Here is an 18,260-nt window from a genome sequence, read left to right on the forward strand (position 1 = left end):
CTGTATATAGGGAGGCTGTGTGGGGCTCATGTTGTATATGGGGAGGCTGTGTGGGGCTCATGCTATATATGGGGAGGTTGTGTGGGACTATGCTGTATATGGGGAGCCTGTGTGGGGCTCATGCTTTATATAGGGAGGCTGTGTGGGGCTCATGCAGTATATAGGGAGGCTGTGTGGGGCTCTTGCTGTATATGGGGAGCCTGTGTGGGGCTCATGCAGTATATAGGGAGGCTGTGTGGGGCTCTTGCTGTATATGAGGAGGCTGTGTGGGGCTCACTCTGTATATGGGGAGGCTGTATGGGGCTCATGCCGGATATGGGGAGCCTGTGTGAGGCTCATGCTGTATATGGGGAGCCTGTGTGGGGCTCATGCTGTATATGGGGAGCCTGTGTGGGGCTCATGCTATATATGGGGAGGCTGTGTGGGGCTCATGCTGTATATAGGGAGGCTGTGTGGGGCTCATGCTGTATATGGGGAGGCTGTGTGGGGCTCATGCTGTATATGGGGAGGCTGTGTGGGGCTCATGCTGTATATGGGGAGGTCTTGTGGGGCTCATGCTGTATATGGGGAGGCTGTGTGGGGCTCATGCTGTATATGGGGAGCCTGTGTGGGGCTCATGCTGTATATGGGGAGCCTGTGTGGGGCTCATGCTGTATATGGGGAGGCTGTGTGGGGCTCATGCTGTATATGGGGAGGTCTTGTGGGGCTCATGCTGTATATGGGGAGGCTGTGAGGGGCTCATGCTGTATATGGGGAGGCTGTGTGCGGCTCATGCCGTATATGGGGAGTCTGTGTGGGGGTCATGCTGTATATAGGGAGGCTGTGTGGGGCTCATGCTGTATATGGGGAGGTCTTGTGGGGCTCATGCTGTATATGGGGAGGCTGTGAGGGGCTCATGCTGTATATGGGGAGGCTGTGTGCGGCTCATGCCGTATATGGGGAGCCTGTGTGGGGGTCATGCTTTATATAGGGAGGCTGTGTGGGGCTCATGCAGTATATGCGGAGGCTGTGCGGGGCTCATGCTGTATATGGGGAGACTGTGCGGGGCTCATGCTGTATATAGGGAGGCTGTGTGGCACTCATGCCGTATATTGGGAGCCTGTGTGGGGGTCATGCTTTATATAGGGAGGCTGTGTGGGGCTCATGCAGTATATGCGGAGGCTGTGCGGGGCTCATGCTGTATATGGGGAGACTGTGCGGGGCTCATGCTGTTCATGGGGAGGCTGTGCGGGGCTCATGCTGTATATAGGGAGGCTGTGTGGCACTCATGCCGTATATTGGGAGCCTGTGTGGGACTCATGCCGTATATGCGGAGCCTGTGTGGGGGGGCTCATGCCGCATGTGGGGGAGGCTGTGTGGGGCTCATGCTTTATATTGGGAGCCTGTGTTGGGCTCATGCCATATATGCGGAGCCTGTGTGGGGGGGCTCATGCATGTGGGGGAGGCTGTGGGGGGCTCTTACAGTATATAAAGAGCTAAGGGGCTCACACGATATATAGGGGTGTCGGCATACTTAATTCTGCTCAATATTAAGTGATAGTTAATATTAATATAATTATCAATGATATAATAATTATAATATATTAATATTGAGTAGAATTAATTTCACGGTCTCTCATTTGGCCCCTCAGGAAAATTAATTGCTCACCCCTGCCCTAGGGAATTCAAAGTGTTCAAGGAAAAATAACAGAAGTAGCTCAAACCAGAATGGAAGAATTTTTGGACCAAAGTGCAGAAAGGAGCCCACTGCTGCTTGACAATGAAAGCACAAATCATTCACACAAACCTCCTCAGCCTTTCCGGAGTATAATGTACTCTATTTTGAAAATTTGTGTGTTTGAAACCGTTCCGAACACTCTCATTACTGAAGAATAACTTGTATCTTCCATCTCTTCCTGTTCCTCCCACGTTAAGTTCGGGGATATCTGCTACACATTTCACATTACCGTTATCAAAAGGCCTGACAGCAGAAGACTGGAGAGAAGAATATGCTTGAGTGAGGGGTTTAGGCAAATCAGTGGTCCCAAATAGTAGCCCTTCCAATTTTGAAAAGCCTAGGGTCACTGGCGCTACTCCAACTCTGCAGCAAGTTGTGTGTATATAAGAACTTAGCAGTATCGGGAACCGTATATCTAGCATGCAAATCCTTAAAGGTAACAGATCCAGAAGTATCTGCCAAAATTTCTTCTACCCTTCTCTTCAATGTCCCTTTGATATCATGTACATGCCTGGAAATCCCGCACCTGCGCATCTTGCTTGCCGTTGCTTTTCTGCACTGTGGGGAATTCACCTACTGTGTGCTGGAGATTACTGGGACTGGAAGTTAGTGACTCTCCATTGTCTGAGCACATCAAAACTGAAGACAGAGCAGAGGAGAAAAGGCAGGCAGAATACGCAGGCACGGGATTTCTGGCATGCGCACATGATGTCAAAAGAGACACTAAAGAGAGGGGAGGAGAAATCTTGTATAATGAAGACCGGAGGCAGTCTTATCGTCCAAGCAACGTACGCCCCATATCTTGGAAGATCGAAGCCAAAAAAGATGATTTTTACTGAACATCAAGGCATCATGCAGGAGGCATACAGGTATGACTAATTTCAGCTATACAACCCGTATGCCCATATTAATAAGGCAAAAATAGTGGCAGCATTGCCCATGTCAATATTTAACCGCCAATAGGATTCACCCCCTCCTCCTTCCTTGCCAGTAGAAGGTCCAAATCAAACTTTCCAAGAGGCCAAGTGTTCCTCTGGTAATCCTAACCAGGGAAGAATCTAATAAATATAACAATTTGGGCAACGATATCATTTTAAAGAGATTTATGCACCCAATATGTTTTATAGGGAGATGTTGCTTGGACTTAAGTTACCTCCCTGCCTTATATTAGAGGATCAGTTTTTAATGCAATAAATTGTTTTTCCTGTTGAGAAACAATAACTTCCAAATACTTAAATTTATCAGAAACAGGTACACAAACATCTTGAATCTGACACTGACTGTATGATGGCGACAGAGGGAATAGAATCGATTTCTACCAATTAACTTTTAAACCAGAAAATAACCCAAACTCATCCTCCAGCCTCAGAATTTTGAAATTTTGGGGTGCAAAATAGGATTAAGAAAAAAAAAACACCTTTTCAATAAAATGGTGGTGCATCTTAAATTCCCCATTAATGGTAGCTTTCCTGGGAGGCAGCTTCATGAGGCCGATGGTGGCAGGAGTAGGGCGATGCTGTGATGCTTGGGATTTCAGAAGGTGGCGGCGCCGGTTAATGGAGTCCATTTTTCCTATGATATGTCTGCTATGGGTTTCTGGGAGATTGCAGCCGAAGGCGGCGCATGTGCAGGTTGAGATACTGGGAGATGAGGTGTAGTCTCCCGAGATCAATCTGCACATGCGCTGCCTCTGGTTGCCATTTTACTGAAGCCCATCGCAGGGATATCATAGGGAAAATGGACTCCATTCACCGATGCCCTTCTGAGATCCCAGACACCGCAGCATCACCCCACCCCTGCCTCCCGAAGCAGCCACCCTGCCTCCCGAAGCAGCCACCCTGCCTCCCGAAGCAGCCACCCTGCCTCCCGAAGCAGCCACCCTGCCTCCCGAAGCAGCCACCCTGCCTCCCGAAGCAGCCACCCTGCCTCCCGAAGCAGCCACCCTGCCTCCCGAAGCAGCCACCCTGCCTCCCGAAGCAGCCTCCCTGCCTCCCGAAGCAGCCTCCCTGCCTCCCGAAGCAGCCTCCCTGCCTCCCGAAGCAGCCTCCCTGCCTCCCGAAGCAGCCTCCCTGCCTCCCGAAGCAGCCTCCCTGCCTCCCGAAGCAGCCTCCCTGCCTCCCGAAGCAGCCTCCCGAAGCAGCCTCCCGAAGCAGCCACCCTGCCTCCCGAAGCAGCCACCCTGCCTCCCGAAGCAGCCACCCTGCCTCCCGAAGCAGCCACCCTGCCTCCCGAAGCAGCCACCCTGCCTCCCGAAGCAGCCACCCTGCCTCCCGAAGCAGCCACCCTGCCTCCCGAAGCAGCCACCCTGCCTCCCGAAGCAGCCACCCTGCCTCCCGAAGCAGCCACCCTGCCTCCCGAAGCAGCCACCCTGCCTCCCGAAGCAGCCACCCTGCCTCCCGAAGCAGCCACCCTGCCTCCCGAAGCAGCCACCCTGCCTCCCGAAGCAGCCACCCTGCCTCCCGAAGCAGCCACCCTGCCTCCCGAAGCAGCCACCCTGCCTCCCGAAGCAGCCACCCTGCCTCCCGAAGCAGCCACCCTGCCTCCCGAAGCAGCCACCCTGCCTCCCGAAGCAGCCACCCTGCCTCCCGAAGCAGCCACCCTGCCTCCCGAAGCAGCCACCCTGCCTCCCGAAGCAGCCACCCTGCCTCCCGTGACACTGCGCCACTGCCGCTGGCTCCCAGTGAGCTCACATAGGATTATAAGACTCACTCCCATTTTCATGACTAACGTGGAGGAAAAAAGTGTCTTATAATCCAAAAATACAGTAATTCATGGAAGAACCAATGTGCGCCAGATATACGAAGTTATCATCTCCATATTAGGAGACTTTTTCTGCTAAGGACCATCAGATTATACCATTGATGTCCTGAGCCTGCCAAATAGCCATGGCCGATGGCCAATTGTGGATGAGATTTCACCCAAAAACTACGGCATAAATTGACCTGTGGGACAGGTGTACAATCCATAACATGTGGATTTAACTTTTTGCCATGGAAATATTGACATTTTTCAAGATTTAGTTTGAATCTTGCTGCAGCTGACTTTACAGTGACTTTCCCTCTGTCGAAAGTCTGCTCTCGATCATTTGTGTGCAGAATTTGAGGTTTGCTGCTCATTTTCTATATATATAATTGCTTAAGCGGTACTTCTGTCTGTTTGTCTGTAACTTCCGTAACAGAAATCCCGGGTCGCTGATTGGTCGCAGCCGGCCAGCCGCGACTAATCAACGATATTGGGGCGGGAGTTAAACACCGCTTCAGTTTTTACTATTGATGCTGCCTATGCAGTTTTTTTTAGCAGGGATATGGTGCCCACATTGCTATATACTGCGTGGGCTGTGCTATATACTGCGTGGGCTGTGCTATATGCTGCGTGGGCTGTGCTATATGCTGCGTGGGCTGTGCTATATGCTGCGTGGGCTGTGCTATATGCTGCGTGGGCTGTGCTATATGCTGCGTGGGCTGTGCTATATGCTGCGTGGGCTGTACGCTGCGTGGGCTGTACGCTGCGTGGGCTGTGTTATACGCTGCGTGGGCTGTGTTATACGCTGCGTGGGCTGTGTTATACGCTGCGTGGGCTGTGTTATACGCTGCGTGGGCTGTGTTATACGCTGCGTGGGCTGTGTTATACGCTGCGTGGGCTGTGTTATACGCTGCGTGGGCTGTGTTATACGCTGCGTGGGCTGTGTTATACGCTGCGTGGGCTGTGTTATACGCTGCGTGGGCTGTGTTATACGCTGCGTGGGCTGTTATACGCTGCGTGGGCTGTGTTATACGCTGCGTGGGCTGTTATACGCTGCGTGGGCTGTGTTATACGCTGCGCGGGCTGTGTTATACGCTGCGCGGGCTGTGTTATACGCTGCGTGGGCTGTGTTATACGCTGCGCGGGCTGTTATACGCTGCGTGGGCTGTGTTATACGCTGCGCGGGCTGTGTTATACGCTGCGCGGGCTGTGTTATACGCTGCGCGGGCTGTGTTATACGCTGCGCGGGCTGTGTTATACGCTGCGCGGGCTGTGTTATACGCTGCGCGGGCTGTGTTATACGCTGCGCGGGCTGTGTTATACGCTGCGCGGGCTGTGTTCTACATACATATTCTAGAATACCCGATGCGTTAGAATCGGGCCACCACCTAGTTAAATGTATAATTTCCCATATTTTTGCAGATCTCACTATGCATTTCAAAGGGTAAAATGTACTTGATTCGCCACTACTAGTATTATCACTTTTTTTTTTTTAAACATGATATCAAGTAATTTTTTTGTTTTCCTGTTAAATGCTTCTTATTTTTGCCAATGATTTTAGAGCCTTTTTGGCACCTACTTACAGTTTAGAATCAATTTTATTGTAACATGTGGCTGCTTTGATTTCATCTCGTGTTCTGAAGTGAGTAATTTCCAATGCTTCAGAATTGTATAGAAATAGTCATTTAGGGATCATGAGGATGAGATCACATGAAAATGACTGGTTCAGCGTGACCAGCACACGGTGTGATCTGCTCTTGACCTAATGTGCATCAGCCTGGTTTAAGAACTGGTGATCATTCTCAATATGCAAGACTAGTGCCAAGTTTTTACAGAAAGGATTTTTCTTTTTTTAACCCATGATTTGTCTGAAAAATTCTTTCTATAGTCCCTGTGTATATGGGCAAAATCCCCTCCCTTCAATAGGGGAAAGGGTTTTATATGACCTAATAAGTCTTTTTTCTTTAACCCCTTTCTGCCAGCTGACGGAATAGTACGTCAGCTGGCAGTATCCTCCGCCCGTGAGCCCTCCTCAAAGCCGCGACATGTCTTTCTCACAGAAAGTTATTGCAATTACACATGTTTATATCCTTTGTGTGAGTTGGAACAACATAAAGAGAAAATTAGGTAATTTAGACATCATTTCTCACAACCCAAAGAATGGGCAGGACAAAATTGTTGGCACACTCAGCTTAATATTTGGTTGCAGTAGTGTATTCCAAAGGTTGGCAATCAATCATCTACTATATAATTGTCTAAGGGTCACTTCCATCTTTCTGTCTGTCTTTCACAGAAATCCCAAGTCGCTGATGGGTCGCGGCAAAACAGCCACGACCAATCAGCGACGGGCACAGTCCGGCGGCAAAATGGCCACCCCTTCCTCCCCGCAGTCAGTGCCCGCTCCATAATCCCCTCCAGTCAGCGCTCACACAGGGTTAATGGCAGCGCTAACGGCCCGCGTTATGCCGCAGTGTAACGCACTCCGTTAACGCTGCTATCAACCCTGTGTGACCAACTTACTATTGATGCTGCCTATGCAGCAATAATAATAATAATAATAATAAAAAAAAATCGTTATATACTCACCGTCCGTCGGCCCCTCGGATCCAGAACAGGCCTTTCCCGCTCCTTGCGACGCTCCGGTGCTCGCTCCATGCATTGCGATCTCGCGAGATGATGACGTAGCGGGACCGCAATGCACTCTTGAGACCGAAGCGCGTGAGGAGCGTCGGTAACCGCTTCGCCTGAATCCGGGGACCAACGGAAGGTGAGTATATAACTATTTTTTATTTTGTTTCTTTTTTTTTTTTTTTTTTTAACAGGGATATGATGCCCACATTGCTATATACTACGTGGGCTGTGCAATGTACTCCGCGGGCTGTGCAATGTACTCCGCGGGCTGTGCAATGTACTCCGCGGGCTGTGCAATGTACTCCGCGGGCTGTGCAATGTACTCCGCGGGCTGTGCAATGTACTCCGCGGGCTGTGCAATGTACTCCGCGGGCTGTGCAATGTACTCCGCGGGCTGTGCAATGTACTCCGCGGGCTGTGCAATGTACTCCGCGGGCTGTGCAATGTACTCCGCGGGCTGTGCAATGTACTCCGCGGGCTGTGCAATGTACTCCGCGGGCTGTGCAATGTACTCCGCGGGCTGTGCAATGTACTCCGCGGGCTGTGCCATGCTCTACGCGGGCTGTGCCATGCTCTACGCGGGCTGTGCCATGCTCTACGCGGGCTGTGCCATGCTCTACGCGGGCTGTGCCATGCTCTACGCGGGCTGTGCCATGCTCTACGCGGGCTGTGCCATGCTCTACGCGGGCTGTGCCATGCTCTACGCGGGCTGTGCCATGCTCTACGTGCCTTGTCCCAACAGCAATTTTAAGATCTCTCCACAGGTGTTCCATGGGATTTTGATCTGTACTCATTGCTGGACACTTCAGAACTCTCCAACACTTTGTTTCCATCCATTTCCTGGTGCTTCTTGAAGTATATTTAGGGTCATTGTCCTGTTAGAAGACCCATGACCTAGGATGCAAACCCAGCATGGGCACTACATTGCGACCCAAAATCCATTGGTAATCTTCAGATTTCATGAGGCCTTGCAAACAGTCAAGGCACCCAGTGCCAGAGTTAGCAGAACAGCCCCAAAACATATTTGAACCTCGACCATATTTAACTGTAGGTACTGTGTTCTTTTCTTCTCACGCTCCATTCCATTTTTAGTAAACAATAGAATGATGTGCTTTACCAAAAAGCTCTATCTTGGTCCGATCTGTCCATAAGACGCATTCTTAGAAGGATTTTTGCTTACTCAAAAACATCTTTGCAATCTGCAGTCTAGTTTTTGCCTGTGTCAGCAGTGGGGGTCCTCCTGGATCTCCAGCCCTAGCATTTAATTTCATACAAATTTCAGTGTATAGTTTGTGCTTACACTGATCCACCCTGAGCCTGAAGTACAGCTTAAATTTTTTTGTAACTTGTTTGAGACTGCTTATGTACCATCTGAGCTATCCTGCGTTGCAACCTTTAATCAATTGTACTGGGAGATCTGCTGCAGTGCTACAAGTTGTAAACTTATGTTGCGCACCATGGACAAAGGAACATCAAGATCTCTGAAAATGGACTTCTATCCTTGAGATTGTTGATATTTTTCAACAATTTTTTGGTTCTCAAGTCCTCAGACAGTTCTCTTCTCTCCATGCTTAGTGTGACACTCACTCTCACACTGCAAAGATTGAGTCAGCTTCTCCTCTTTTTATCTGGTTTCAGGTGTGATTTTCATATTGCCCACACCTGTTGCTTGCCACAAGTGAGTTTGAATGAGCATCACAATTTGCCTATTCGTCTGTTTTTTTTGTTCTGTTCCAATACATGGAAAGTAAACTAAATGTGCTAGTGCAATAATTTTTGGGGCGAAGTATTTCATTTTCTGGAACCATGTTAAGGCTGACAAACACTCTCGGCGTGTGTGTAAAATAAATAAATATATATATATATATATATATATATATAATCAGCACAAAAATTAAAGAAAAAAATGGGCTTTAATGCCTGAACGGTGTGGCAACGTTTCGGATATAGTATCCTTTCTCAAGCAGTGAACATACAAATGAAGTGAGTATATATAGAAAACACACATGTTTTTCAATAAAAGATCGTTTAACAGTCTTTAGCTATTTAAGACCTCAAAACAGTAACGATCATTAAGCCAAAAAGTGCAATCAGTGCCATTATAGTAAATCTGTTCAATATATGACTCATGTACATACATCATAAAGTGCACAGTGATAACTTTTAAAATTTACCAAATGGTCAATCAAAACAACTCAGGTGTCCCAAATCTGTGAAACAGAACATGTTGCACACTTACAAATATAGTCTCACATGTGTATAAATCTCCGGTGTTCTGACACCAGTGCGCATGTCTATGATATCAACACAAGACCCAATGAATTATGGTCCGCATTTGCGCACTACTATGCTGAAGGTATCAGCACCATGTTGGAAAGGTGCATACCTAATTATATCCCAACATGTTATACTGTCCCCAGCGTCTTCTTAATATAAATGCATCATACGCCCTGCTAAATGTGGAATACATATATGCATGACGCACAAAAAATATTGTCTCTTCCCTACCACTGTTCGGATCAGTGTGTGTGTAAATACAATTCTCCGTCCTATATAATTATCATTTCCAGCATGAGCACTAATTATTAGTCACAGCCAGGCAGAGCCCCTGCTAAGTGCTGTTTATGTTGCTCTGGGAGGTTTGGGGGCTGTGCTGTTGTCTGCTGCTGTCTCGCAGCTTGTTCACCCCGTCAGAACATATAAAACATTGCTAATACTCATGTGTGATGCTGTGCAACCCACATTATAGATTGGGAGGCTATGGACTTCTGAATACAGACACCTCTTACTCTTTACCACTCGCAGGCCTTGGCATGGTTAAGTGACACTGACTTTCTGTCCAGATTCCATTTCTTTTTTTCTTTTTTTTTTGCAAAAAAAGTGACATGTCTATGGCTTTTGTGACTGCACATCAATATAGACTATTTTTCCCTAAATCAATGTCGCTAGTAAACCTTTTTGACCTGCGTTTCAGACAGATATTATGCTCCCCTCTGTATTTACCACTGCATAGATACACAACTTCTGAGTAGCGGGATTATTATATATAACATTTTTTAAGTCAGTTGCCTCCAACCTGTGGCTTGCGTCACGTAGTGTGTGACTTCTAGGGTATGCCAAGAGTTATACCACTACATCATCTGAAGAATCACCGCTTGATACTAATGCTTTTGCACTGCTGCTTTTCCAAAAAGAAATCTAATCTAGTCACAATTCAGTAGAATATTAAGATTATGTTGGGTGGCCTGAGAAATTTATCGAAATTCGGGGATGAGCTGCAATGCCAGACGCAGTCTGTGAACAATAGCTAAAATGTATTCAAATCCTAAGCAGCCCCTTTAAAATTTTGATAGAAGGCTCAAATATGGAATTAAAAAACAAAACAAAAAAACTTTTGCCGTAGGTTAATTTTTGGAGTTTGGAATATCCCTTTATCATCTAGGAGATAATTAATAGTTTGATCTGAGTTCCACCAGTTGCCAGAATGAACGTCTTTTATGCCTGGCTCCTACTTAGCCTTAAGACCATAGTCAGGAGACATTGAATGTAGCCTTCCTCTCCATTCATTTTCTGTGTACGAGAGTTCAGATGATGGCCGAGTAAAGCACTGTGAACATCATCTGGGCCATAGATAATGATGGAGCCACAGGGCACATGATGATTAACTGCTTGACTCAGACCTTCTGGGTCATGGTCTTGCGGCTAGTGGAGAAGGGATGGCAGACCTGTCAGGTTTTGGGGAATGGTTGGGTACTAGCAGGAACCTATCAGTTTTTACTGTTGTAGTTTTTGGAGACAGGAATATATGTATATTTATTGGTGTTTTGGTAATGGCCAATAAATATCATCTTATCATCTTCTTGCTTAATCCTAAAGTACAAACAACCTTGATTACTACTGTAAAGAATGTGATCATGGTGTTCGCTGACTTCCTCGTTAAGACTGCATTATTTGTTAATGGGTGCGTATACAAGAATATGGAATGTTTTACAGGCGCATTTGTGCTTCTAATTTATTTTTAGTAGTCCTGAAGGCCCTTATAAAAATAGTTTGAGTCTCCACCCTAGTTACTTAGCAAACTAGCATATTGTGGAGATGTTGTTTTACAAGCAGTCTTCCCATTTGTTCTTCTCCAGGCCTCTCATCTCATACCTGCGCAAGTTCTACTACTATGATCCGCAAGAGGAAATATACCTGTGTTTAAAGGAGTCCCGTCTTGTTCCCAAAATGGAGTCCGGGACAGAGAGCTCCACGTAGCAAGGCGTCTACATGTAACTTATTGTGTTGGACCCAGGTAATTAAGAAGAGAATTTTCATTGTATCCTGAAGGGTAATATACATTTACTTGTGATGTAGTTTTTCTCATACATGGTTTTCTCCAAGATAACCCAACTGTGTGTGTTCTACGATGACATATAAAAGTCATCTAGGTTTTGTTCCTCAGCATGCACGCCTCTGGTGAGCTACTATAAAATGCTAATATGGTCTGATGAGGCTTCTGATAATCAGGGAAAGCTGGATCCACACTGATGGGCTTTATTACTGTGATTTGCATGTAACCCTTTCCCAACCTCGGTCATATGACTAATGTCAAGTGTACATTTATGGAACATGCTCAGGAGCTGAACTGGCTCCATAAATGTCAGGTGCCCGTTGTATTATACAGCCAGGCATCTTCCTCCATCAGCAGTGATTGGCGCTGTCTCTAATCATTTGTTTGAAAGGGAACCTGTCACCCGAACAAACGCTGTTAATATGCAGATATGGGGTTAATCTGCAGGTTAATTGTGTTACTAACCTGCCCAGTGCTCAAAAGTTACCCGAACGCAACGGGGAGAAAGTGAACTTTATTCCCCCTGGCAGCGTTCAGTTTTCAGTCATGAGCGTGGCGCCGGTGCTGGTTCAGTCTGAGTATAGGGTGTCAGCTGTAACCTTGCCCCCGGCCCTGACTGACACTGCCTCTACATTAGTGCCGACTGTTGGTCAGAGCTGGGGACGTGGTTATAGTTGCCACTCTATATATAGTGTGACTGAACCGGCGGCGCCCCAGTCATTTTCTCCCTGCAGCGTTAGGCCGGTTTCACACGTCAGTGGCTCCGGTACGTGAGGTGACAGTTTCCTCCCGTACCGGAGACACTGACACACGTAGACCCATAAAAATCAATGCATCTGTTCAGATGTCATTGATTTTTTGCGGACCGTGTCTCCGTGTGCCAAACACGGAGACATGTCAGTGTTCGTGGGAGCGCACGTTTTACACGGACCCAATAGAGTCAATGGGTCCGCGTAAAACACGGACCTCACACGGACATTCTCCGTCTGGGGTCCGTGTGCGTGCCGGAGACAGCGCTACAGTAAGCGCTGTCCCCCCCACATGGTGCTGAAGCCGGTATTCATATCTTCCCTGTAGCAGCGTTTGCTATAGAGAAAATATGAAGAATAGTGTTAAAAATAAAGATCCATGTGTCCGCCGCCCCCCCACCCCCTGTGCGCCCCCCCGCTGGTCAGAAAATACTTACTCGCTCCTTCCTGGTCTGGCCGCGCCTCCTACTGTATGCGGTCACGTGGGGCCGATCATTTACAATCATGAATAGTCGGCTCCGCCCCTATGGGAGGTGGAGCCACATATTCATGACTGTAAATGATCGGGCCCACGTGACCGCATGCAGGAGAAGCCGCGGCCAGACCAGGAAGGAGCGACAGCCGACGGGGGACCCGGGTAAGTATTTTCTGACCAGCGGGGGGGCGCACAGGGGGTGGGGGGGCGGCGGACACATAGATCTTTATTTTAAACACTATTCTTCATATTTTCTCTACAGCAAACGTTGCTGCAGGGATGATATGAATCGCAGCTTCAGCACCATGCAGAGTGGGTACCACACGCTCTGTGTGGTACCCACTCGCCATACGGGCGGCACACGTGTGCCGCACGTATGGCCTCCGTGAGTTCCCAGGCACACGGACACGGATAACTCCGGTACCGATTTATTCCGGTACCGGAATTATCTGGACGTGTGGGACAGCCCTTAGGCTGAGTGCAGGCACCAGGCAAGTTAATAACCCTATTAACTTGCAGATTAACTCCATATCTGCAGGTTAATAGCGTTTTTTTCTAGTGACAGGTTCCCTTTAAGTGCTTCAAAGCCACTGTTAATTTCTGACCGCAGCATTTAAGTTTGGCAATCAAGGATTGGTGGATCCTGCTTCATCTTCATAAGAAATTTCCAATACATATGGCATTACCAAAGTATTGTAGTATATAGTACAAGCCATAAAGCGATCATACAGTAAAGTCCCTAATGGGACTAAAAAGTGGAAAATAATAAAAAAAAAAGCCTAAAATTTTAAATCTCCCCCTTTTTTGATAGTGAAATAAAGAAATGGCAACATGTTTTTTTATCTCTGCATCTGTAAAATGAATTGACCTATATGGCAAACCGTGTAAAGGTAAAAAATATATATATTTTTCTGACTATAAGACCATAACACGCACCTAGGTTTTTGAGGAGGAAATTGTAAAAAAAAAAAAAATTTGAATAAAAAAATGTGGTCAATTCTGTACTAATATCCAGTATCTTGGTATATATGGCCCCGTCATCCCTATCTCGATATGCATGCTCCCCTCATCCTTACCCCAATATGCATGGCCTCCTCGTCCCTTACCTTGGTAGTCCCGGCCCCCCTGAGAAAAACATTAATAAAAAACAACATAAACCATTATACTTGCTTTTCTGTGCTCCCTCACAGTGTCTTGTACGATGCCAGCAGCTGATTTAAGCAGCGAATGGCAGGAATGCTATGCGCTGCTTGCAAGCCGAGGACCGCTGCCAGAGTACTCGCTGCTCTCCACGCCGGGATTATGTGCGTGGAGAGCAGTGAATATTCATTGCGCTTTACTAGCGGGCACAGTGTTAGCTGCAGCCGGCGGCTTCCTGCAGCTGGCGGGTGTTCACATGTGCCCACTACTAAAGGGAATGAATATTCACTGCATTCCATGCCTATGGGAGTGGAGAGCAGTGAATATTCATTGCCTTAAGAAGCTGGCACACGCGAACGCCGGGGAGCTGCAGGAAGCCAGCTGCTGTAGCGAACAGTGTTTCCTCCATTAAAGAGAAATTAATATTCACAGTTTTCCACTCGCAGGGGCGTGGAATACAGTGAATATTCATTTCTCTTTAGCGGTGGGCACAGGAGTTAGTCGCAGCTGCCGGTGCCTGCCTCCTGTGGCCCACTGTTCCTCTGCTGCCGCTCCCACACCTTCCCACCACAGCTAGAGCAGGTATATGTGGACTATAAGACGCACCCCCCATTTTCTTCCACATTTTTGCAGGAAAAGTGCGTCTTATAAGCCGAAAAATACGGTAATCAAACTGGCAGAATTGCCATACTTCAGTCACTTCTCCTACCTCAAAAAAAAAAAAATGCATTAAGAAGTAATCCAAAAGTGTGTTCCCTTTAAAAGGCAGCAATAAAAATGACAGCTCGCAACATAAAAAGCAAGCCCTTATTCAGCTTAATTGAAGGGAAAATCTAACAGTTGTGAGGCTCAGAAAGTAATGACACAAACCAAATATTTTTGTTCTTTTGCAAAGTTGTGAATTATTACTTTAAACCATTAACATATTTAAAAGCATTTTATTTCTTGTAATGTTATAGGATGACTTTTCACAGCAGACTAATGTTCACCATATCTTTTGGTAGGAAGCGTTGTGCTGGTATGAGTACTCTGGACCCCCACCCCAGGGGATGGAGGAATATGACTGGGGGGACAAATCTTCAGTGGACCACGTCTAAGTCTCCCTCTACATTGCCCCCTGTAAAGACTAAGGGGCGATAATTTAGCTTGGACTTGGGTGTCACACTGCTAGCACCCTGACGTACCCCCCTGATCTCCAAGAGCCCCCACTGGAATGTAAGTTGCTGGTCACCGTTCTGCCAGCATCCTTACTATGTTACAGTATTGTATTTTGATGAAATTTCATTGTAATGAAAGTGAACAACAGGGTTTCTTAACCCACCATAGCTACTGAACAACTGACCATCATCTACTGGATTGTCTTCAGGGTTTCCTGTGTGAGCTCCACTTGATATTCATTTACAATACTAGGGGGTTTCTTTCCTCCTACAAAATGGACAGTAATTTATTTTATTAGTGAAGGTCCACGCAGAGACCGTGCATCTCATGAACAGAACTGGAAGTCTTCTTGGTCCATTTTCACATAGTGGACAGACTACTACTAATGACCGTCTTGCCCTCAACCTGCTGGAGGGAGGACACATCTGAGTTTTACTACTGATGGAAAAGAGAAAGTCTCCGAAGTGCTGAATGTCCTTCCGTCCTGTCATGTGGCTTCTCACATTTTGATCTCTCAATGCAGGTCTTTATAACACTGGATAAAGGTTACCACTGGAGATAATACATTCATCTCTAACCGCATGGTTATGGCTGTCCTATACACGGGTTAAATATTCCAGTAATTATTGCACCCGTATTGAGTGCCACCCGGCTGCTGCAGCCACCCTATGAGCCCACACAGAGATGATTGTGGAACCACAATTGTTTAGCCTTTTTTATTTTAATGTTATTTTTGTATTATTTATCCTGAGGGGTAAGGATTTATTTTTTCTTTTGTTGCCCTTAAAAGGGAAAAAAATGTAAATTTAAACTCATGGAGTAAAGTGAAAGTTATCTCCAGCACAACCTTAAACCTCCCCTCCCTTTCCTTAAATTCATCGAATTTTGTGTATATTTTTGTTTCTGCGCTTAATTTATTGAAAATAGTTTGTGTAATTTATTTTATTGTCTTTCTTCCTTGTTGGATTTTAATATATGGAAACTGCTGCAAAACTGGCCCTGTGTGCATATTTGGGATGTCAGGAAAAAAAAAAATCAGTTTAAGGTGTCCTTCCCAGCCCTGTTTGTATATACTGTGTTATAGGCATGAGAGGGACACATTCTTTCCAATTTAATTTTTATTTTTTAAGCATATATTTTTGAATCTTCCCTCCCCCAAGAATGATTTCTTTGTAGACATTGAATAGAAGATAACTGCAAAAATTGTTTTGTGTTAGTGATCAGTCTTTCTATTATGTCTCTCCCGTCCTCAGCCCACCCCAAGACATTAAAACTTTCACCTATGTCTTGATTTAAATTCCTGTCTCTAATTAGAATTGACTTTTTTTTTTTCTTTCTGCCATGTTAATTACTTCAAGACGGGTGGAGAGTGGGTTTAAAATAAACAATTTAGATATAACTACATTCCCTTGTGTGATTGTTGTCTGCGTTACTGTTGTAATTGCCATAGAGTATGTGCGCTGCAGCTTTGGTTATCATGGCTCTGTCTTCTGATACACAAGTACCTACATATCCAATACAGACTTGTAAGCCCACCTTAACATGGACCTCAGCTCTGCAAGAACACAAAGTGAGCCTTTTCTTATAATGATCATTGTCATTAGCAAATCAGATGATTTCTCTCAGTATTTGACAGATGAGGATTTACTGCCTCGCCAGATTTTGCAGTCATTAATTAAAACCAATTTATTTGCCCACTTATTTCCTTTCTTTCAGATCAGGTCTGTCTCTATTTCTTGTCGTAAGTGCCTAAACAGCCCCAGTTCCTTTTATTATATTTGTGGCAGTTTCACCATTCTCATTCAAAGGACGAACATCAGCACATTTGTCAACCAAGCCTGTTTTGCATATTTCAAAGTAAAACTTGGTGATCAAGAAAAGTCTTCAGCCCCTCACATGGCGTGCAAGCAGTGTGCTGAGAGTTTACGGATGTGGACAAAGGGAATACATAAGATGCCAATTGTTATTCCTATGGCTTGGTGAGAGCCAAGAGATCATTCCAGTGACTGTTACTTTTGTAAACTGATAACTTCAGGACATAACTAGAAAATTAAATATAAAATCGAGTATTCTAGTCTACCATCAGCTAATATGTCCAGTGCCTCATTCAGCTGACTTCCCAGTGCCAGGTTCCCTCTTCTCAGCATTATGGTAACAAAGTGACAGCGATGATTATTTTGAAATTGAAGATGTCTCCGTTCGTAAGGGATTTGACCAGCATGAGTTGAACAAATTGACATGAGATTTAGGACCATCAAAAAGGCTTCAGAACTCATAGCGTCTGTCAAAACTGCATGAGAAAAACTTGTAGAAAAAGGAGCAAAGGTATCCTAAGTTAGTGCAGAAATGCAATTTCTCTGGCTCAAAATTAGAAGTGACAGTGGCTTTCATTGCCATAACATACATGGTTTAATTGAGGAATCGGGAATTCCAAGCTATATCTCAAGTGAATGGCGAGTGTTCATTGATCGCTCAAAGCGGAGATTAAGGTGTGTCCTCCACAATGGCAGCTTACTTGGTACAAACCCAATTGGTTACTCAGTCTCTCGGCGTGTCTGACCAATCGAATATGAAGAGGAAGTCCGGGCTGCAGCTGCTCTCATTTCCTCTTCATGTTCAATGTGAAAGGAGGCGGAGACAGTGACGCCAGCGCTGATTGGGCGCCGGGGTCACGTGTCACAACAACACGGGAGCCCCGGTGAGAGCGAGTGTAGACACCGAGGTAAAGGCACCAGCACTGGAGGTGAGTATGTTGGGTTTTTTTTTTTTTTTTAATCGGGGCCAAGCGAGGGATATGAGAAGTTGTCCAAGTAGTAGGTAACTTCTTCAAATAAAAATTACATTCAGATTATTTTTTGTACCATTTTCCATTGTGCATCTTGTATGGTTTTTGTAAACTCAGGGGAAGGGTATCCTGTAGCTTAAATTCTTGTCATAGAGAAAAAATGGCATCCCTTTGGTGTTCAGCAGTCAAAGTTAGTCTAAAACAAGTGTCAATCTGAAAATTGTTACCCAGATTAATTCACTGAAAGTGAAATACAAAAGTGGAGAAATAATTTGCCAATGCATCTCTATGGCCAGCAAATCACCAAAATGCAATTCAGGTGGAAATTTGACTCACCACTTGATAAGGGCTTGAAATAAATGCCAATATTCTGTATGGAGTTAATCAGAAATGTAATAAAATGTCCCTGTGATGAAGCCCAGAGTACAACTTCCTGAAAGGGGCAAAACTGTAGGTAAAGGAAAGGCTGCTGGTAAAGAGTTAATCAGAATCTTAAAAATACCCTCAGCCAGCAGTAGCCACAGTGAACT

At 46.0% G+C, this 18,260-nt stretch overlaps 1 protein-coding gene across 1 annotated transcript in view; it reads left to right on the plus strand.

The window, feature by feature from the left end:
• Positions 1-16,349, plus strand: part of SOCS7 (suppressor of cytokine signaling 7) — a 73,454-nt gene extending 57,105 nt beyond the window's left edge. Inside the window, exons 9-10 of the mRNA XM_077252276.1 lie at positions 11,227-11,384; positions 14,792-16,349. Of these exons, the coding sequence (XP_077108391.1) occupies positions 11,227-11,347 (121 nt within the window). The 3' untranslated portion in view covers positions 11,348-11,384; positions 14,792-16,349. The remainder of the gene's footprint in view (positions 1-11,226; positions 11,385-14,791) is intronic.
• Positions 16,350-18,260: the final 1,911 nt, after the last annotated feature.

This window comes from Ranitomeya variabilis, chromosome 4 (genome assembly GCF_051348905.1).
Source record: "Ranitomeya variabilis isolate aRanVar5 chromosome 4, aRanVar5.hap1, whole genome shotgun sequence".
In the NCBI taxonomy this organism is placed as follows: domain Eukaryota; kingdom Metazoa; phylum Chordata; class Amphibia; order Anura; family Dendrobatidae; genus Ranitomeya; species Ranitomeya variabilis.